This window comes from Rhinolophus sinicus, linkage group LG17, assembly GCF_036562045.2.
Source record: "Rhinolophus sinicus isolate RSC01 linkage group LG17, ASM3656204v1, whole genome shotgun sequence".
Classification (NCBI taxonomy): Eukaryota; Metazoa; Chordata; class Mammalia; order Chiroptera; family Rhinolophidae; genus Rhinolophus; species Rhinolophus sinicus.
In genome coordinates this window covers 13,985,593-14,009,471 of record NC_133766.1, presented here as the reverse complement: position 1 = coordinate 14,009,471, position 23,879 = coordinate 13,985,593, and the positions used below count along the sequence as shown (strand labels likewise).

Genomic DNA, 23,879 nt, shown 5'->3' with positions numbered 1-23,879 from the left:
TAAATACACAATTAGATTTTAGCATCTATCTTGGTAATTGATAGAGCATGTAGACATAAAATCAGTAGCATGCAAATCTGAGAAACATTACAATTGGACCTGACATTTATAGAACACTCCACCCACCAAAAAAATACACATTATTTTCAAGTAGCCATAAAACAAGTCTCAACAACTTTAAAATAAAGTCATACAAAGGATGTTCTTTGATCACAATGAAATTTCATTAAATATCCATGACAGAAAGTCTTCTGAACATTTTCCAAATATTTGGAAATTAAACGAAATATTACTAAATAACTCATGGATCAAAAGAGAAAAGCACAAAGAAGTTAGAAAATATTTTAAGCTCAATAAAATTGAAAACACAATAGATCCTAATTCCTGGAATGCAGCTTAAGCTGTGCTTATAGAAAAAAAAAATAGAGTATTAAATGCATGTATCAAAAAGCAAAGAATATCTCAAAGCAAAATAATGATCTAATCTTCTACCTTCAGAAATTTGAAAAGAAGGGTAAATTAAATGCAAAGTTAGGAGAAAGAAAACAATAAAGCACAAAACAATGACATGAACAAAAGAGAAAGGGGGAGATAAATTAATCAATAAACCCAAAATAAAATAATTTTTTTAATATCTTAAAATAAATTTTAAAATTTGATAGCTATTTGACCAGACTGATTAGGCAAAAGAGAGAGAAAATATAAGTAACCAATATCAGAAATAAAAGAAGTGACATCTCTACTGATCCTCCAGACATTAAAAGAATAATAAGGCATTATTACCAAAAAAAACCTTTTCCTTTTTGTAAATAAATTCGACAACTCAGATAAAACAGAAAAAGTCTTTGAAAGATGGTTTACTAAAACATACTCAAGAAAAAAAATGGAAACTCTGAATAAGCCTATGTCTACTAGAGAAGGTGAATTCATAATTAACAATCTTCCCACATAAAAACTCCTAGCCTAGATTGCTCCAGTTGCAATGACTATTAAATATTTAAAGAAAAAAACTACATATCAATCTTGTACAAATTCTTTTAGAAAGATAGAAGAGTAGAAACACTTCCTACCTCATTTGTTTGAGACAAGCATTACTCTGATTTCAAAGTCAGCAAAAACATTACAAGGAAAAAAATACTACAGACCAATATCCTTCATGAAATAAAAAAAAATACATATATTTAACACATTTTAGAAAATCAATAATTTGTTAAATATATATATATATATATATATATATATATATATATATATATATATATATTTCATGAAGGATATTGGTCTGTAGTATTTTTTCCTTGTAATGTTTTTGTAACAGTCCAATAAATTATGAACAGTTGCAACTGTCACTTCACAAAAGAAAATATACAAATGCCAATAATCTTAAGAAAAAAATGTTCAACATTATTAGTTATGAGCAGAGTGCAAGTTAAAATCAGAAAATAGAAACACACTTAATAGAATGGCTAAAATTAAAGAGAATGACAATACCAAGTGTTAACAAGAATGTAGATCAACTGGAATTCATACATTGCTAGTGCAAATGTTAAATGGTACAATACTTTTGGAAAATAGCTTCATAGTTTGTTTTTTTTATATAAAGTTAAATATATACTTGCATATAACCCAGAAAATTTACTTTTAATTACTCATCCAAGTGAAATGAAAACATATGTCTGCACAAAGAACCATACGGCAATGCTTAAAGCAGATTTAAGCAACGTAGACTAATACTGGAAACTACCCAAGTGTCGGACAACAAGGACAGGGATAAATAAATTGTGATATATCCACAAAATAGACTGCACTAAATAAAAAGAAATGAACTAATGATGCACATATTAGTTGAATTATCAAAAACATTAAGCTAAATTTAAAAACCTAGACACAATAATTTGTGGATGAATTTCAAAACATTAAATGAAAAGAGCTAGACATAATAATTTCCATTTATATGTGATTCATTCACTCATTCATTATTCAAAAATATTAGTAATTGAACATCACAGTAGGATAAGATGCTAAAAGTGTTTAAAACAAAACTCCTGCCCTCAGGAGCTCACAGTCTGGCACTATTACAGAGATCAGAGAAACAGGAGAGTTCATATAAAGAAAGGAAGTATTGATTTGAGAGGGCACAAGAATTCTATGGAGAAGAGGACTCTACGTTTTGAGAGCTTTGTCAGTGTTCTCCTTTACCAGCTAGACATGGAAAATACATTTGTTTAGCACTTGATGTTTGCCAAATATGAGCACAGATTTTTTTCTGATAGCTTTTGAAGAGCTGAATATATTATAAATAATCATTTCTTATGACTGAAGATTCAAACCAATGCTAGCTGGCATTGGCATCAGAGGGGAAAATAAAAAACCCATAAAATAGATTTCAGCTGATATTCAATCCCCAAAACTAAATGTTATTTTTATCACTCTTTATATTCTTATTTCTCAAGTTAGCAAGTGTCTTTCTCTGTCTGACTTATTTCATTTAGCATAATGCCCTCAAGGTCCAATCGTGTTGTTGCAAATGGCAAGGTTTCATTCTTTTTTGGCTGAATAATATTCCATTGCATGTATGTATGTATGTATGTATGTATGTATGTATGTATGTATGTCATTATATATATAAGATTTTCTTTAGCATTCACCATTGTTGGACATTGAGGTTATTTTCTGAAGCACAGCTTAAAACCACTTAGCTGCATAAGCAAATAATAACATAATTAAAAAACAACTGATTCATTTCTTTGATACTGGCACAAGGACAATACATTAATTTGCTTCTTATTCTTTCAGGTCAGAACTAATAAGCTGTTAATGTTCCATTAGAGTTCATTCAATGAAGCTTGGCTCATAGGGTCTCCTCAAGCGGGAGTAAGCTACGCTTCATTCCACAGTTGCATAAATCAATGCATATTTGGAAAGTCTTCATGGTCAATACAGCTAGCCAAGTAAGTTTATGGGCACTTTAAAATAACACTTAAGTACTAATCTAAAACAAAAATAACTTTAAACTTCTCAGAAAAAAAGTTATTGAGTCTGACAAACCTTCATGTATTTAATGAATGGTTTTCCATTAAGGCCCTCGTCTTTTCTACATCTGTTTAAGCTAGAAATTTCTGAAAGAACAGTTCTCTTTTGAAATTCTGAACTTCCACTTCCAGACCCCATTTAAAAGAGAAAGTATAAGAGGTGAGTGAAATGAAAAAATACTAAAAGACTTATCCAAATATTTTTGAAGCTGCAAAAATATTCTGGGTAAGTTTTGGGGAAAAAGTACAAATTGGTTTTTATTTTTCAAAAGTTGGGTATTATTGCGTTTGCTTTGGAAACCTCATCTGAAAATGAACTTTATTCTGTTTGGTACTGCAGGCTGAATTCACAAATGACATTTATCTAAAATTATGTATTGAGAGAAATGTACTCTACATTTCTAATAAAAATAGAGGACATTGTAAAAAAAAAAAAAATCCAGGGAACCACAAGCAGGTTACCTACTCTTGTGACATTTCTATTACTATAAAATAATTGAAATTAGAGATAAGTTACATATTTCCTAAAGGAGATAACAAAGTGAATTAAATTTATAAGCAAATGAAATTGGTCCTTTTGTCTGATCTTTCCCTATTCATGAGTTTATTACTTAAATACATTGCATAAGACTGCATTATTTCATTTAAAAAGACTGAAGTGCTATACATTTCTAACTGACCCATGAACTTTCTCCACTCCCACAGATTATGCTAATTTAGATATCACTACAAAAAGTCCTTTGTTGTCAAGTATCAACTGCCTCACATAAAGTAAATCTGTGACAAATTTCTAGTGGCTCTTTGATACCCTTGCATACTTATTTTTCTAAAACTACAACCATGGTTATCCTAATAAGAAGAAGAAAAAAAATCCCAAAGTAGAGGGGACCATATATCCTGTGGCAAGAACAACCTGACAACTGAGTGTGTGTTACGTACAAAGAAGCTAATGTCAGCTGACGGATAGGCCAATTCAAAAAAATCAAGAAAGGATCCAGAAGAGCTTTGGAAGGGTGACAGAATATGCCACCCCAAAATATGCCTTTGTGCACAAAGATTAATTTGACCTGATTATTTTAAGAAACAGCAGACACAGGAGTAGCCTCTGACTTAAATCGGCATAATAAACCTTAACCTTTTTCTGGTCATCTCCCCAAAACTGGCCTCCCACACACCTTTCTTTTGTCTTTAGCTGAAGATGGTATTATTTAAGCCTGAGTTCTAAGCCATCTCTGAAAGTTACTCGTTTTGCCTTGGGTCTCTCCCAGGTATACGTGAGGTAGACATGTTAATAAACTTCTGTTTGCTGTTCTTTTTTTAATCTGTCTTTTGTTACAGAGTTTCCAGCTGAGAACACAGAAGCCCTGTACTTGAGAAAGAAACAAACTTTAGAAGGTGGGGTTTGGTTCTTAATTTTGCTTTTGGATAGGGGAGACTTACTCTCTCCTCCTAGATTCCAAAATCTGACATCTTGAGATGTGTGATTCATCCTTAATCCCTATAGCTCACAGCATAGAGCCTTGCTTATAAATCCACTCTGTAAGTATGTGAAATTTTCTTTTTTTAGTGAACATGCCTTCATTTTTTTTTATTTTAAAAATAATGCACACTCATTTTAAAAATCAAGAAAACACATAAAAGAAAAAAATATCACAATGACCTATAATTGTATTAGCCAGTGATTACCATCAACATATTTGGGTATGACCTTTCCATTTTTTTCTAAAAATATATATATTATATTTTTTAAAACTGCAATCTTACCAGGTATGTAATCTTAATAAACATCATTTGAAGTAGTAATAATTTTAATTATTTGTTTTTACTAATTTGTTATTTAAATTTATTTTATTATTATACTATTAAGTGAACTTGTTAATTTTATAAATATTATTTGAATGGACAGTGGACAAATTTTCACAAATGGGTTCACTAATTCCTGAAGACTTGCTTCCTATTTACAGAAGATTTTAATATTCAAATTGTAAATGGTTTAACCATACCATGTCTTTTTTATGAGTTTATATTTAAAAAGGTGATAAAGTAACCCAAAAACATTTTAAAATAAATAAATTATTTGTGCCTATTTAAAATTATAACTAAGAATTTTGAATTTTTTTTTCCTTTCTCGTATTCATTCACTCACACCAAAGCTGTTTAAATTATATAGTAAATGACCTGAAAGTACATTTGTCTTCTGGGGCCTGTAGCAAGAAAGAGAAAAGCCATTTGTAATTTTTGTCACAAAGCCAAATCATAACCAAAATGTTACAAGGGAGCTCTCAAAAGTACCTCATACCATCTCTCAAAAGATTATGCTTTTATAACCCTATTACAGTTGGTTCATTCTAGGAATGCTTAAGGAAACCTGCAAAGTATATGAAGCATGTATTCTGTTTCCATTTATTTACCTTTGGTCATAAGGAAATTTTTAAAATAAAACTTCCCCTACTTTGACTCTTAACTCTTTCATCTCCTCTTTGCTATTGCAGAAAAAGAACTAAAAATTAGATTGTCCCTGATGGGTGTTTTTATTTATGTTGAACCCAGTGCAAATATGGATAAATCATGATATATAGTTGGCTTTTATATAGGAATTGCAACATGATATCTTCATGGAATTGCTTGCCAATTCATTAGGTAAGTCTACTGTTTTCCAAATTGACTATTGATTTGTATCACACAAAAACATTGAAAATAAGGCCTGGAGTATTCTTCACTCTTTTTGTATGAAATCCCTGAAACTGCTTTTCAAACAACAAATTCAAATGTTTTCTCCAAAGGTATTAAGCTACTTCTAACTGACACAATTATTTCTGCCACAGATACTAACCAAGTCTTTTCTTGCAACTTCAAAATAATATTTATCTTCTGTGTGTAGTACAAAAATTATGACTTTTTCTTTCATATGAATAGTAATTATATAATAGAACTCCTGGGTTGGTAATTAAAACAATTAGAAAATTATATAAACTCTTCTATGTCTAGAGATTAATAGAAGCCAATTACCTTGGGCTGGATTATTAAATTATCACTATTAAGGGAAAATACTAGCAGGAGAGGAGACACCTCTTGATCTGGAGAAATGATGTAGTAACCAGATATTTTTATTTTTCCCACTTTTGTGAGAGACAAAAGACTGACCTTCGGTATCCTGGGCACAGAAGCTCTTGGGTAGATTGACCAACTGCCCTAGATATTAAAGAGCCTTTGGAAAAAAAGAGACTAAGATTCCAAAATTGTTCTTCCCAAGATTTAAAATTTGGTCCTTTTCAAAATTTTTTGGACACATGATTTCATTTGATTTTCACACCAAAAAAAATTCTTTCTCTATATGTCTCTAATTCCTAGATTAGATTATTGAAATGGAATTGCTTTCTTAACCATGATTTAAAATCTTTATAAAATGCAAATACAATATTTTTTGAAACAACAGGTATATAACCTTTTAAATGTGTTAGTTTTCTTGTTATTTCTGAATTCTTCTAAGATTAGATAGACTCTGGGGTGTGTGTGTTTTTAGAGAGACAGACACAGAGATAGAGGAAGGGAGGAAGAAGGAGAGGAAAAGGGGGAGAAGGGGGGAGAGAGAGAGAGAGAGAGAGAGAGAGAGAGAGAGAGAGAGAGAGAGATTTATTTGACCATAGATATATGCTTTCTCTAAACAAAAATTTTAAAAGGAACTTTTAAAATTTAAAGTGATAAAATATGAAAGAAAATATCCAAATTGTTGATGCTCTGAAAATGGTTCACTAGAATTTTATTTGCTTCAACATTGCAGATTTTTCCTCATGGTTTCTTGTGTTCCTTCGTGGTTCCCAATAGGTCAACTCTTCAAGTGATCGTGGTCACGGACTTCAGTGGTAAACCACTTGTTTCAGTTTTAACTATCAAGCACCACGACATTTTTTCTCTCAAATCAAATCTTTAGTTTCCACCACAACTCCAGTAAAAATAAAGACTGAGCCCTCTACATGAGGAGAATAGATCATTTCTTTCAAGCCAGTGCCAGCTGGAATGAATTTTTCAAAGACTGAGGTTGATGCTATAACTTTGTGATAGTTAAGACCCTTGAAAACCCAGAGTGAGCTATGCAAGTAATTGGTTGATGTAGTTAAAGCGACATCTCATAGATCGATATTTTATTTCAGCTTCTAACCAACATAGTCAACTAAATAAACAGGTTTATTTATTTTCTCTATGTGTTTTTGTCCTGCTGAATGCATATAACCTACTAACATTTGCTCTTAAATAACATTTCTTTTCTTTTTGGAAATATTCTTTCAGTTATTTATATAATCTTCTTTCTCCTTTCTCTCTGCATTTGTATTTTAGGAAGAAGCTTTAGTGAGCAGTATCCATTCTGTTTTCTGAATTATAGACAAGTAATATCAAGGGCCACATATTACGATTGTCTTCTGAAGATCTGTGGGGGAACACTTTCATACTGAACCTTACATTTCATAGGCAGTGAGTTTTCTTTTCAAGATATGACTTCTACTGCGGTCACCGAATGTACTGCCACAGTTTGTAACCAGTGCTTCCAACAGGTCCCAGAGCCAATACACAAAACCATGCAATGCAAGATGCACATCGACTTTTTACAGGGTTTATCTTTTTAAACAATGCACCCTCCACTTCCCACTGTTTTACAATGTGGAGGGCTCTGCTGAACTCTTGGTATTTTTTGCCTAAATGCAGTTCTATTGAGAAGAGTCATCTTTTTTTTTCTCCACTTGCAAGGAGTATTATGTACTTTGTATACTTTAAATATCATTTTGAAAAACTGTTCACATTCTCAGAGACCTATGAGCAACAAATAATTGTTTGAACAATAAATTGTTATGTTTTGCTTTTTTCCTAAACAAATGGAAACGCATAGCACACATGACTGCATTTTAACTATATAAGTGATCTATAAAGCACTGTGCCTGGAGTATTAGCATCCCCACCACACACTCATGAGGATAACATCTCATTTTTAGCATAATGATAGAGAAATAAAGCATTCCACTGAAACTAAGGTAAGGGTTTCTTTTTTGGCGTGTTTGTGCATTTAGAGACTTCCAAAATATTTTAAAGTTTGAGATCTGAGCTTTCCACTTCCTTTTCAATTTAATTAGGTGAATTCAAAGAAGGGATAAGTGGAAACATTTACGCATTGTTTTCACACATTTCCTGTAGCATTCTGCAATGTTATAATTGTCTCTGATACATTTTCAAATTTCAGAGGAAACACCCGTTTCTACTTATTTTCAAGGTCAGCAATAAGGTTACGTTTTTAAATAATGTCTGGAGTGAAACTCAGAATAAGGGGGAAAATATGGCAGGTACCTCATCTCAATTAGTTATTAATTGTTCAAAACCCTGGGTTTCAGATTCTCACCATTAAGCACATATGCGGAAAACTCTTGGTCAGAATTCTAGTCACAAGTGGCCATCAACCTAAATATCAGGAAGGGGCTATGCCGAATTCATACTCCAGCAAAGTGGATAGTTTTTCTTTTTTTTTTTAATATCAATATTGACAGTGAAAATTAATATAAAAGTAGCTAGAGAAATATATCCAGTAATCTCTCACCTATGAGGATTTTTATTGCCAGGTTGTTGCTATTTTTCACAGATTGGCTGCAAAACTGTCACTTTGGTTTCCTAAATTTTAGCTGCTTCCTCTAAAATTCACTAGACAGTGAATTCAACTCTTTCTTTTCCACTGGAAATTCCTTAGTGGAAAAAATAAGTTTGTTTTTTTTTTAAATCTTAGAGTCCCCATTCCCGTTAGAGATAGGATTGTCCGCTCTGTCTTCCTCCAGAAGAATTCCATGATCTGTCTATTGCTCAGTGCCAGGATGCTTTTCAGGCCCAAATCCCCTCCCTTCTCTTTCCTGCAGGAGCACCGGGGACTCTGCCTACTTTCCTCTCCTCTCAGTAGCTCTGAATACACACATGCTGACTGCAGGCGAACTTGCAAGGGAGTAGCATTTATTTTCCTTAGTGATTCCTATACAGTGCATATTATGTTACTATGTTATTATTAGTAGTAGTGTTTTATAGGTCACCAACATGGTTAAATGAAGCCACGTGTATATTATGCTCCCACCTGTTTAGAAAAAAACAAAAAATAACATACTTGATTTATAGTTTAAAAACTTATTTAATGGCCATAGGCCTGTTAGGATTAAATGAATGCACACATCACAGTGCTTGGAATATAATAACTACTGTATAAGTGTTACCTATATTATTATGATGATTATTGATGTTATTCCTATTCTCAGAATAAGCAGTTAGACCCTTTACATTTTTAATGGTATTTTTGTGATGTGCAAGTAAGAAAAATGACAAATACAGGTAAATTGTAAAAGTTTGAGAATCTTACAAATGTTTTTAGTAGTTTTGAGTCCATTCTCCCTTAGGTATTTATTTCTAAAGTGTGGGTGGGGGTGGGGATGTACCAAAATACCCTTCTCCTTCTGAGCCCTCACAGGAAAACGGCACCCCTAGGACTACAATCAAAGCAAAACCATAGGTGCTTTCCTTAGCAAATGAGCCATTCCTTGTTCTAAGAATCGCTAGGGTGGGCGATTTTCATTCTCCTGGCCTTTATTCAACTTACTATATGCACTTCTTATTCTATTGTCACAACAGTCCTAGGAGTTAGTTAATGTGCCTGTCTTCACATGAAGACACAGTCTCAGAGAAGTTGTACAGTTATATAAAGTTGTTCAACTAGCTAAAGACAGGGAGGTCTTTCAAACCCTGGTCTCCCTGATTCGAAAGCGCCAGAGTTTCCCATTATAGCATATGGCCTTTGACCATCTCATCCTTGATGGACGCTAAATATATATTTCTTTGTCTTAGGGAAAATTCTTAAAATGTTGCTGGAATATTTTGACTAACATGTGTCACTAAATAAAATAATAGCAGTTAATATTTATTGATGTTCTAAACACAACAACCTATGAGGGAGGTACCAGCATTCTCATTTTACAGATGAGGAAACCGAGACAGAAAACTACGTAACTTGTCCAAGGTCACATGGCTGGGGTATGAGTCATGGTCCGGAGCCTGGAGTCTTCACCCCTACACAGTACTGCTTGTGTTGGATAATTTCATTGTGTCTCTCCCGATCTGTTTTCGACCTTTTTCCAGAGGGTTTGTGCCCTGGGATGCTGACCTTTATGGAACGGCTCCACAGGGCAACTTGGTCTCCCATCTTCCAGTTAGACTGGGGGAAATGGTAGTCACCAAGAAACGAAAAGGGATGAAGAATCATCCAACTACCAATAGATCTCTGTGTTAGCTTCTTTAACACAACAAATACAGCATCTGTGAGTAACTTTGAGATTTCAAACTTGGACTTTTCTTATACCAAAGGAAGCATTAATTACATCCATGGACAATCATCCAGTTTACAAAGAATGGAGGGATAAGACTGTTTAGTTCGAGTTTCATCTTCAAAGGTGAATTAAGTACATCTTTGAGATGTGTCTTAACTTGTGCTTCTAAAATGTAATACTATACAGTGATTTATAGACTTCTTATGCTTGGCCAATTAATTTCTTCACTGGTTTCCCTTTTATGTTAAATAAAGATGAAAGATACCTAGATCTTCTACTTAATCATCATTATTTAAAACAAAAACAAAAAAAAACAGGAAGAAAAATCTTCAAACTGGCTCAAGAAAGAGTTGATACAAAATATACCCCAGTAGGTTAGGAAATTGATGAACTAGATTAAGAGGGTAAAGCATAATACTCTACAGTTTCCTTTAAAAACAGCAGATAAAAAAATGCTCTTGAGTAAAATGAAAGGACTCAGTATGTGTGTGGCTTCCGTTCAGTTCTTGTGTCTCCGAAATGCACAAATGTCACTGTAGCATGTAGTGTCCCTAGAATTTACAATGTTTATATAACAGGAGAGTTTGGAACAAGAGAAAAGAAAAATGGCTAAATTATGTACTAAAATTTTTGCAAATCCAATTTTAACGCTGTCACTCTGCTTTTTGTTAGCAAAATCTTCCACCGTGGTAGCTTTCTATAGGGAACATATTGGCTTACACAGTTCCAGTAGCCCCTTCACAATATCTTTTGCTTACACACAAGAAAAAAGAAACTCCATCCTCTTCCTGGACTCTCCCACTCAAATTCATTTCCTAGCAACAACTAGCCATCTGGTTTCTAACAAACACACTGGCCCAATTTCCTCACTTTGAAAGCAAAATAACAATATTACAAGGATTATAATAATATTTATTTGGCCCTTATCCTGCACCAGACTTTGTGTGGGACACTTTACATACATTATCTCATTTAATCTTACAAGACTTTTCTGATATGGATAATTCTTTTATCCCCCTTTGACAAACAAGGAAAACTGGGCCTTGCAGACACTATGTCACAAAGAAATACAGAATTTTTATCAGCTAGGATGCATTTATCTGTTTTTGTTCGTTTGTTTGTTTGCTTGTTTTGTAAAGGAAGCTAGTTTATTAGAGGCAGGAGAAGAGGTTGCAGCTCCCGAGCGGGAGGGGGTCCTGAATGGGGGTGCCCAGTGACTGAGGCAAAAGCTTACTTTTATACCTTGCCTGTTTGGGGAAGGGGGGCTGGAGCCTTCTACCTTCTAATTGAATTCATCTATTAGGTTTGTCATGTTTGCCCATCCTGAAGGGATTAACTAAATAACCAGTTTCTATCTATCAGATCTGCTTCTTTGTCCAGCCAAACGGGATTTGAGATTCTCTATTAACCTCAAGGTGTATTCTCACATCTCTGTCCTGGAGTGAAGGAGATATTCCAGGGCCTGGAGTTTCAGGATATGGCTGCTTTTTTGTTTATTCCACCAGGGACCCCCCTGTCTACCTAGCAACGTGCTAACTAACCTGTCTCAATTTCCATATGTAATACATTTTTTAAAGTATTGAGATACTACTCACACTCTTTTTTTCTTACCAACTCTACAAAATCCAGTACATATTTTACACATATTTTACATGCCCATTTGAAGTTCATATTCATTTCCACTGCCAACTCCATGCAACCCCTAATCGGCTTTTTCTCTCTGTAGCTTCACCTTGTCTAGAAATGGCTATAAATGGAATCATTCAATATGTCTAGCTTCTTTCACTTACCATAACATTTTTGAGGTTCATCTATATTATAGTACGTATCAATAGTTTGTGTTTTATTACTGCGTAACATTCCACTGTATGGATATATATCACAATTTATCCATTTACTAGTTGATGGACATTTGGATTGATTCTAGTTTTTTACTATTATAACTAACGCTGCTGTGAAAATTTACATACAAGTCTGTGTGGACACGTTTTCATTTCTTTTGGGAAATTATCTAGGAATGAAAATGCTAAGTCATGCAGTAAATACATATTTTTCAAGAGACTGCCACACTGTTTCTGAAGAGACTGTACCATGCGATGCATTTACCTTTGGTAACTGAATACTCAACTCTAAGTATCTTAAGCCAAAAGATCATTTCTTTAACTCGAGGCTGAGTAAGAGGGTGGATTTGAACGTTGACTTAATCCAAAGGTCTTGGATTTTCTTAGCTCTTTATTCCCCCTTGTAGTTGTTTCATCTCAGACTTGTATGAAGATGCCTGCATCAGACCTGGAGTTCACATGCACGTAGGACAATAGCTAGAACACGAGGACTTGTCCAAGGCATCCTTAGCTAAATTCCCCTTGAGTCTAAATGGCCCAAAGTGGAGGCCATGACCTTGCCCATACCAACTGGCGAGGGGTTGGAATTGCTATGCTTGAGAGATAAATTAAGGCCCATCCCCATTGGCACCAAACTCCAGTTTATAAAAATGGACAATTTTAGCAATGCTGCTCTCTAGTCCTATTCTGCATAAGCTAAATTGAAAGATCAGAATGTCAGTTAATGATGTGGGAGAGAAACACTATTAACAAACCACTGGGTGAAATTTCTGTGATACATCTACGCAAAATTCTCTGCAATACACACCACATTTTTGTAAATTGTAATTCTTGTAAATTATTTGGTAATTATCAGAATTGTTAAAAATATTAGGACTACAAAAAATTATGCATCATGCTGTTTATTTAATAAAGTGTGTGCTTCTGTGGGGCTTATTTTGTCTGTTTAAGGCAACAATATCTTCAATTCGGTGTAAGTCAATTTCCCTGGGTATATGGATACAAATGGAGTTACAGTCACAGGACACACCATGTTATTTTTTAGCTCTGTGGCCCAACGTTGAATAAAGTATAAGGTTCTCCCTAAGTTTCACCTCATTTGTACTGGGAATCTGCAAGTTGTGCCTGTCTGCTCACAAACAGATACAAACAACTGTCCTTTCAACAGCCCTGAGTGCCAGCCATGTCTCTTTTCACCACTTCTCTTCTCTAGTACTTTCTGCTGGGAACCACTGTGTCCACCGGGCATGACATCCTCTGCTGACGCCAATGCCCCATCTGTCTGTACCGAACTCCACTGTCTCTTCCAACTAAAAGGCTCACAACACCATAAGTGGATAGTGTCCTCACTGATGCAGGAGAGAATGACGCTCTTCCTCACTCGTGTCCTACTTTGTACCGATAATATTGATTGTACCCCAGGGTCTTACACAATTCCAGATTTAAAACAATTTCAACAGTGGCCTCTCCCTCACTAGGGTCAAGCACAGTCTGTGGGATGGGACAGGAAACCCAGTTCCTGAGAGTCCTGCACTCTTCTCCAACTTTTTCTTCCCAGGCTCCCAAATGCTCATGCAAACGTTTATACAAATAACTGCTAACGGCTTCCCTCTCTAATTGTCAGGGATTTCTGAATCGTTACAAAGGACACAATATGGACTCAAGCCACAACCCCTTCTAAGGCTGTTTTTTCCAAGAAAAAAAAAATTTTAGACTAAAGTCACCTTCCAGGCTTGTATATCGTCTGTTGATTAAAAAAAAATACTTTTGCTGGATTGTTTATTCTAGAACTTGCAATGTCCTACTGGTTCCATCACAATGTAATAGGAAGTCTTTAGTTATAAGAGGACTACTGAACCATTTTATTCAAGACAGAAAGGAGTCTACCATGATATTAATAGAACGTGGATAGAGGGGCCACGTCAATCAAACGTGAATTATACCCACATCCAACCTTATCTTTGTACTGGCATGTTCCTAGAAACTTAAGTGGGAGTCAAGTAAATATATAAATAAACACAGTTTCACTAAACAAGTGAGGCCAAGGCAAGGTAACAAAAAAGAGAAAAAAAGAATCTTGCCAATTAGACATATCTCTAACACTTTTAGAAATCACTAAGATTTTCATTGTATACAAGTTATAGATTTTGTTATCATGAAAGTTTTTAGATAACTAAGTAGTTAGTTATAGGCTTTTACTTTTAATCTGTGACATCAAACTTCTTTAGAATTTTGCGCAGTAACTTTCACACATTCTGTCACTAAACAGTCAAGCCTCCTTTTATCCACGCCAAAAGCTGTGCATCAGAAACACAAATTCACCGTATTAAACAACAAGAACAAACTATAAAATTGTTCAAGTCTCACTAAACAAATTTTAAATACCCTTATGCTTAAATTTAAATAATTTGTCAGTATAGTATAATACGATCTAGAAATTAATACATGATACATCTATGCTTCTCCACATTGGTCTAATGACTCTACTGACCTGTGGCCTAGGGGAAAAAAACAACAACAACAACAACAAAAAACTTTTGTTCAAAATTTTTTTTAAATCAAATCTGTCACAATTAGATTGGCCAAACTGATTTTTGGTAGCGAGTAATAAAGTAGATCCACTTTATTAAACTGACCTCATTAACTTGCTTTTTGTCCAGGTGGAACACTTGACCAGAACTTGTAGAGGCAATTTCTTCATAGACTTTATAGCCAATATGGCTCCTGTCATCACAATCTCCAGTGAGCACAAATACCACCTACGATTTTTTAAAAAAGAAGACAGTTTAAAAGGTTTTCAGAAATCAATATACATATACTGAGCACCTATTATGTGTTAACATACTACTAGGCAAGTAGAAGACATATAGTATATATATATATATATTCTTCCCTATATCCATGGACTTTGAGAAAGCTGTGGAAGTCTCTCTTACTAAACAGGCAGAGCTCATTATGTCACCTTTGAATCAAAGCTTGGGCACACGGCTTGCTTTGGTCAGCAGCATACAACAAACAGGGACATTCTACCAGTTCTGAGCCTCCACTCGAGGAGTTGCATGTTTCCACTGGATCTCTAGTGTTTCTACCTTGTCCGTGTGAAGAGCATGCCTTGAGTAGCCCACTGGTCTCAGAGAAGAGGCAAGTCACCCCAGAATAGGCCTGCATAAGCCAGACTCAAACTATCCTCAGACATTCTAGCTCAAACGAGCTCTGCAAACATGTGAGAAATAAATGATGTCGTTTTAAGTTATTGAGAGTTAGAAAGCTTATTATGCAGCAATAGCTAATTGATACAAGGAGTAACTCTGACTCTGACAAAATTCCACATAGGAGGTGGTATTTTAAACACAGGTCTTTTTTGTGAGGTCTACATTTTTGTCAGTTAAAAGAATACAATGGCAACAAGCACCTTAATTAAGCCCCAATCATTCCTTCTCTGTATTACAAAACAAGGCACTCATATGCTATGCACAAATATCACACAGCCATTTAATGTGTTTAAATTAAATGATGCAAAAATATTGGAGTACGCATCTATGGCTCAATAGTTGTAATTATTGACATTTGCCACGCATAGTATCGTCACAGAGCTGAGGCAACCTCTCACGTGCAGTACTACTCGCAGCCGTGGAACATCTAGGGCTGATTCCTACTCACTTGTGACTGTTTCTGTTGTATCAGCTGCAGCACCTCATGCGTGAGCCGATAGTCCTTGGACCGTGCGTCGGTGAAAACATAGATGAAAGAACCAGGAAGAGAAATTTCCAAGGCAATTTTTATAGCTCCAATACTCATTTCTGGACAATCTCCACCACCCTGTTGAGGAAAAAAAAGCGAGGGGAAAAAATGCAATTATTTCATCAGCAGGGAAAAAAGGGACACTTTAGCTATGAAAGTTCACTTTGGGTGCTCTAGAACTGAGCGAATTCTCTTCACTTTCACTTTCTGTCGGTTTGCCACTGGATTAACCACTTTGGTACGAGGAGATGGAAAAGATATGAAGTGATGTAGAGATGGAAAAACCTGCACTTCTGAATAAATTATAAATTCACCCAAAATACACAAAGTAAAAATTGTTACATATATAAATTTAGTTAATTAAATGTTGATTCATTTTACCATTCTCTTACATGACTATTTCATACATCTCCTCTTTTCTTATCTCTTTTTACTCTTATTTGATGACCTTGCTTCTACTGTAAATGGAAGCAACCAGAAGAGAACTTTCATGATACCTATTAACCTACCTGCAGTAGCTCCCAGAATGAAGGAATCATTTGTGCTCATAGCTAATGCTAACTAGTCACCTGAGCCTACCGTAGTCAAGGACATGGCTCTTGTGGCTGTCCTTTCTCTCTAGTCCACCAGATATTTCCTCTTTACTGGATCATTCCTCCCAACAAGCAGACATACGGTATATCCCCATAACCCAAGTTTTTGCTCAGATGTTACCTATCAGAGCAGCCTTCCATGACAACCTTATATAAAATGCACCTTGTGTCACTCTTTGCACTCTGCTTCATTTTTCCTACGAACACATGATCTCTGAGTTTTATTTTCTACTTGAACAGGCTCAATATACAAGGTGTGATCAAACAATATGGTGAATGTTTAAATTTTAAAAATGTATTGGAGTTAAAGACACATAGCCAGTAATGCCCCTCAAATTACTCCCCCTTGCTTGGAATACACTTATCCCATCGTTCTTGCCACTTGCTGAAGCAGTTCTGGAAGTCCTCTTTTGTGAGTGTCATTAGCTGCGCTGTCATGGTTGACTCGATGTCCTGAATCATTTTGACTTTGGGAAGAGCCAGAACTCGCACAGTGCCAGATCCAATGAATAAGGTGGATGAGGACACACCATAATGTTTTTATTTGACAGAAATTGCCATACCAGAAGCGATGTATGACACACAGTGCTGTCATGATGGAGGATGAAGTAAAGACAGTCACAAAAGAGGACTTCCAGAACTGCTTCAGAAAGGATCAAGAACGATGGGATAAGTGTGTTTGAAGCGAGGGGAAATATTTTGAGGGGGATTAATGGCAATGTGTCTTTTATTGTAATACTTTTTTTTTTATTTAAACATTCATCATAGTTTTTGATCACACCTCATATTTTCCTAAACAAAAATAATCCTCACTCTAAGAGGAATTTTTATTATATTTATTACCTTCGAAAATAGATGGTACAAAGAGTGAAGGGATTAGGAAGTACAAATTGGTAGCTACAAAATAGTCATGGGGATGTGAAATACAGTATGGGAAATATAGTCGATAATATTGTAAAAACTATGTATAGTGTCACATGGGTACTAGACTTATTGGGGGGATCACTTCATAAATTATATAAATGTCTAAGCACTGTACTATACACCTGAAACTAATATAAAATAATATTGAATGTCAGCTATAATTAAAAAGTATATAGTCACAGAATGTAAAGTATAGAGAATATAGTCAATGGTATTGTAATAGCTATGTACAGTGTCAGATGAGTAGCAGACTTGTTGGGGTTATCTCTTCATGAGGTGTGTAAATGTCCTATCACTACGTAGTTTTGTACATATGAAACTAATAATAAAAAAGATGGATTTATAGGTGAAATTGTAAGCATGTAGTATTTACAGTTTTCTGCATTATATTTTAAATTTAGGATTATACCTTGCTTATGGTTCCATGTCATCAATGTTCTTCAAAATCACAGGTTTTAGTGATAATATTTAGTTCATAATGCTCTATAATGCCTACATCCCATAATTTAGTCAACCATTTCTCTACTGTTGAACATTAATGCTTTTACAACTTCTCCTCTATTATAAATATATAAATACAAATATATATCATATCTGGTTATTTCCTTAGCATAAATGTCAATAACTGCAGGGCCAAAGGAATGGACTTCCAACCAATCTGTTTTGAGCAATTAATAACTGTCCTTGCTAGGATAAGCATACAAAAATGAATAAGCTAAAGTATCTTGTTCTCAAGGAGCTCATAGTCTAGAAAAGACAATCAAATAAAAAGCAAGGCAGCTTGAGATCACGGAGGCCCTTGTGAGTCCACAGTCTACCAGAATCCAATATGTAAGATCTCTTTCTCAAAAAGAAAACAATTATTCCATGAAAGGGATAAGGTTTTATCTTTAAACTCTTGGGATTCTGCTTGATTCTCTTATTGGGGATTTTTCCCCAGATGCTAAACAGCCTAGATTCTGATACAGATGTCTTGAGCATCATAGATCTAATCAGAGTCAAAAGAACGAAGCATTAGGATTGTTTATACTGTGGCCTGGACAAACTGAAGAATATTTTCTTGCACTGGATCCCACTCAAAACTTCTAGCCATTGAGTACCATTTCTTAAGTGAGTTGGAAGAGAGCAACTGTTATTAAATGCTTCTAAAATTGGGACACCCATTAAATATTATATCACTTTCTTAATAGTAGGGAGCTGGATGCTGCAGTAACTTGATCTTCACTTTTGAGACCATATCAGCTATAGAATCCCAGAAATTTTACTGAGTTAGCAGTCCCTTCTATTTTTGCAGGGCTTATCGCTCATTCTCTATTACTCATGTGCATTTTCATGGCGTTTAGTGTAACAGATAATACTGCTCTCAAAAATCTGTACCCTTGTATCCTCAGACTGTACTTATTTCCCACATTCCAATCTTCTACTTTTAACTGCTTGTTAAACATCTACTCCTGGATGTTTTATGGCTCTCTACAGTTCAATACATCTAAGATGAAACTCATTATATTTTCTCCCAACCACGTCTTCCATATTTTTTTAATGGTACTATCTGCCTACAGAGTCAAGTTCAAACCCTGAGTTATGTTTGATTCCTCCCTCTTCCTTTAGTTAATCAGTGGTCAAACCATATTCCTTCTACTTCCCTCATGAATCTGTCCCCTCCTTTCTTCTTTATGTCCTATAATTCACTCTTCATATCATTAAATGTATTACAAGTATAGCCTCCTAGCTAATCTTCTATTTATTCTTCCTACCACCACACTTTATGTAAAGAGCTGTCTATATCATGTTCCTCCTTAAAATCTTTCACTAACTACTTGTGTTGGATCAAAGTATCTTCCTAGCTTTCCGTCTCCTCCTCCCCTTCACAGGCTGCTTCCTTTAAGCTGAGACCAATTCCTGTTGTTTGAATTGGCTCCTTTGCTTCACACTTCAAGGTCTTTAGAACTTTCATTCAAGGGATCTTTCTACTGTTCCATCTCCACCATCAAACACTCTTCACTAGTATATGCATGTCTAAATTCTCCCATTTTCTATAAACTCTTTGATAGCAGGAACTGGGCTTTGCGTAGTCCTTTAGTCCTCAGTTCATTGCATTTGCTGGCATACAGTAATCACTGAGTAAATGTTTGTCAAAATGAACTCTTTTCCTTCCAAGGTTGAGATAATGTGCCTTCCCCTCTTTAAAACTTTGCCTTTTCTTCCAGTCAGATGTACTTCCTTTCTTTTCAGATGTGTTCTAATATGCTTTACTCTTTAATGACATAACATATTTTCCTTTGCATAATAGTTATTTGGAGGGATTATCATGTGCAATAAATACCCTTGAATGAGCATTTGTGTGCTAGGAAAGTGGGAAATAGCTACTGAGCACATTAGTAACTTTATATTTGGATAGGAATACTTTTGTCTTGCAGCCAATTTGGCGTATCTCTTATGAATCTTCCGGAATTCTCAACTCAAAAAAATTTAGACTCCTATTGTATTTTCAGAAGCTTAAACAAACAAACAAACACCACCAAAACTCTTCCCAACTGTGGTCGAATTATATACCTGAGTGTGAAACACAATATAATTTATCCACTCCACAAGCATTTCTTAAATGGCCAAGTATACAATATAGCTCCCTGGTGGTATAACTCTGAGGAGAAATCAATTGCCTTTTGCTAATTGCCATCTACTATCAAGAGGCTAGAAGAAATCTATTGTCTGTGGGGAAAAATTACAATAGCTAAGAAATCTTCCTGTCTGAAACTTGAGTTTCAGATCCATGCTAGGAATGGCAAGAGTGATAAACCTTGTCCAGTTACTGAGTGAAGGACAGTCTCTGAGCCAACTGACTTGTGTTCAAGTGCACTCTAAGATCTAGGGATGGGTGCCTTATTTGATCCCAAAACATTACCCACAAGTCAACTCTAGAGACCACTAGCATCCTTGGAAGTGATTCCAAACGAATTCATCCCATTGAGATCCCTCCATAAATTCAGGCTCATCCTAAAACTTGAATAGTAAAACCTAAAACCCTGAAGAAAACCATGTGTTGAAATGGGACCTCTAAGCCTTTGATTATTTTTTTTTTACCCTATATGTTTGAATAGAGCAGTTTAAAACCATATATTAAAAAATAATAAAATAAATAAAACCACATATTAATAAAAGCAGCATAGTTAATACGATATTTGCTTTAAGTATTGGAACCACCTTATTCTCCTGAAAAAACACCTCTGTGAAACACTGAACCTCATAAATATGATGCTTAATATTAGTCAATACCCAAAGGAAAGAGTGTGTTAAGCAGACATAGCTATAACTCCACAGAAAATTTCACAACTGTAATTGCAACTGAAAAGCATTCCTTTTATTTCTTGTTCTTTTTTATATCTTACTCTCCAAAACAACTCTCTAACTTCAAAGGAGAAACCAACATAAAGTCTCAAAGTAGCCATAACATTGGAGAATCAAAAGGAAACATTTTGACCCACGTATGTTACAAACCTATTACGGATGTGCTTTTATACATCCCTTGGGAGTGATTTGTGTAGTTTAGTTAATTTTTTCCTGCTGTGGAAATCAGTGTATTCTTTACAATAAAAATGATTATTCTGCCTTAAATTTCACATTTGCATACACAGATTATATTGTAATCACATTGATTCCATATTAATTATAAGTCGTTCTCAAGAATAAAACTCTTCTCTTCCCCAAACAGTACATTATCCTTAAATAATTACCTTTCTGCGTAAAGTAGTTAGTGGTGATCGAAGAATAAATGTTAACTAGTAATTCATATCATAGTGAAACTATTTGCCCATCTCATTGTGGATGGACGTTCCTGTAAAGAAAAGTTTCTTTTTCTAAAAGAATTTAACATATAATATTATATTCTTATAAGAGCTCCCTATCTGATACTTGAGTTTGATGTTCTAATCATTTAAATTTGTAAATAACCATGAAAATTATCTATAAAAGGAAAACCTTAGAGATGTGCTGTCTTATACAATCGTCACTAACTAGCTTCGTGTGACTTATGGAGTACTTGATGTGTGGGTAGTGAAACTGAGGAATTGAATTTTTATTTTATTTTAAATTATTGAAATTAAAATACCAAAGAAGTACTAATTTTTTATATTGATGACATTGAAATTAAAATATTTTGGATATAGTGGGTTAAATAGATTATTAAAATTAATTTCAACTGTTTTTTTTTAATTAAAGTTTATTGGGGTGACAATGGTTCATAAAGTTATATGGCTCCAAGTGTACAATTCTGTAATATGTCATCTATATGTCACATTGTGTGTTCACCAGTTTTTTTTAATTACATATGTGGGTCACTTATATTTCTGTTGGACAGCAGGGCTTTAGAATGATACATTTGCTTTAGTTACATAGGTTTCCTTCTAGACTGTTAGGTGTAAGGTTGCTGCTGTGATCTAAAAGTCTTGCATGAACTTTGTTTCCTGGCAGAAGTTATTAGAAACAAAATTCATGTTACTTTAATTTACGAAAGGTTAGGAACCAAGCTACAGTCTACTCCAAAAATCTATAAATTATTGACTTTGTTTAAATAGATACATGCAAAGATTATAAACAAAGTTTACATTTGTTTATAAATTATAAATTTAGCTTTGTCAGAGACACTGTAAAAGCAGAGGAAGAAAGTCTTATTCTTTTGGATGCCAACAGAATATTGTTCCTTCTTCTATTGTAGCATTTGCTGAGTTACATTATAACTTATCTGTTTCCCCCCACTAGATCTTTGTTCCTTGAGGAATTTAGTAACCGTTCTATTTGTTGTTTGATGAATGAATGGATAAATGAATGAACAGTGAGTTAATGGGTGAATGAGATTATGCAAAGCAATCTTGACACAGTCGAGGCACACTTGCTATATTCAGCATGAATTTTACTCAAGCCTAGCCCATCTCATTTCAAGTCATATGATTCCAGAGGTAAGTCCCCTAAAAGTACAAGTTCAAAAAGTTGCTCTTTAACCAAACACTATACATACACACACACACACACACACACACACACACACTGGGGTGCCAAAAAAATGTATACACTGTTTAAGAGATGTTATCTATGTTCAAATAGTAGTTCGCCATAATCAGAAGTATCTGGATGCTGATGGTAACCACTTTGAGCACCTCTTGTAATTGCAGAAGTCAAACGTGACTTGTATTCATCTTTTGTCATCAGTATATATTGAGTATTACAATTTAATACAGTTTTTTCCTTTCTTAAAATGTATATGCATTTTTTGGTTTTGTGTATTCTTGTGTGCATATGTGTATATGTGTGTATGTATATATATATATGTATATGTATATATACATTGTTACATGACTCCCCCCATCTCTCATCTATCTTTCCTCTCCCTCTCCCTCTTTCCTCTGGAATGAAGACAGGTTGAATATTTACCAAAAGAAAACAACATGGCTGTGTAAGTTTATTCCCCCAAACCCACATAAATCTGCACACATACATGGAAATAGAAGGTGTGCAGGAGATGAAGACATAATGCACTGAATTGAAAAATTCCCTAAAAGTATATAAGGAGGGCTTGACTTTGCTCACTTTGTGTTTTAATTTGAACGTCTGAAATACAACTAATTTGTAACAGTAGGCACATTCTTGCTCAGGATTTTGATTTTCATTTCATCTTTATAATTGATGGCTACAATTTACTAAGCTGCGAAAGACACTTCAGATAGAAAAAAAAAAATGTGCATTGAAAAATCAGAAGCATGTAACCTTTCACAGTAAATAGTGCTCCTGGAATTAAAGAGAAAAGAAAAACACTGTAACCTCAGCGTTACAGTGATAATTCTGTTCAAAAAATAAATTCCTGGAAAGATGAAACAAGAATGAGTAGAAATCCTATCAGTCAAGAGAGTAATAAAACAGATTAGCATGCTGTCTTTTCTAAATACAAGTGTGGCAGTGGCGTTGGAATAAACTGAACCTTTAAACCCCAAGAGGAGTTAATGAGGTCCCTGTCCAAACCTAATGGGGAAATGTTCATCAAACTAGGGACAAGGGAACCAGGAAGGCTAATCTGAGAGCAAGTCCCTGTCTACGTCTTATTATTTCTCTTCCAGTCAATCCATTTCAATTCTTCTATTCTCAACATCACTTTTCACTGAACTACCATTTATACCAGTTGTTTTCCAGGTATGCCTAACTCTAAGCAATCAAAACAGTGAAACTCTTTTGGTAGAGTCATGCCTGTGTCAAAGGAATTCTTATTGGCATTACAATGCTTACCCTAATTCTAACATGAATACAATTTACCAAGCCTAGTTTCAAAGTCAGGCTGTATTCCTTTCACATGGAACACCCATTGCTTGCAATGTCTTATTTGCATAATTTGCCCTTTACCTATAAAATTTAAGTATGAAACTC

General features: G+C 34.6%; 1 protein-coding gene across 7 annotated transcripts in view; it reads right to left on the bottom strand.

Annotated features, from left to right (window-relative positions):
* HMCN1 (hemicentin 1) overlaps positions 1-23,879 on the bottom strand; it is a 667,703-nt gene that overhangs the window by 269,021 nt on the left and 374,803 nt on the right. For all 7 annotated transcript variants that reach the window (XM_074322404.1, XM_074322402.1, XM_074322401.1 and 4 more), the window contains 2 exons: positions 15,874-16,032; positions 14,850-14,972 (listed from right to left, as the gene is read on the bottom strand). In XM_074322404.1, coding sequence (XP_074178505.1) covers positions 14,850-14,972; positions 15,874-16,011 — 261 coding nt within the window. In that variant the 5' untranslated portion in view covers positions 16,012-16,032. The remainder of the gene's footprint in view (positions 1-14,849; positions 14,973-15,873; positions 16,033-23,879) is intronic.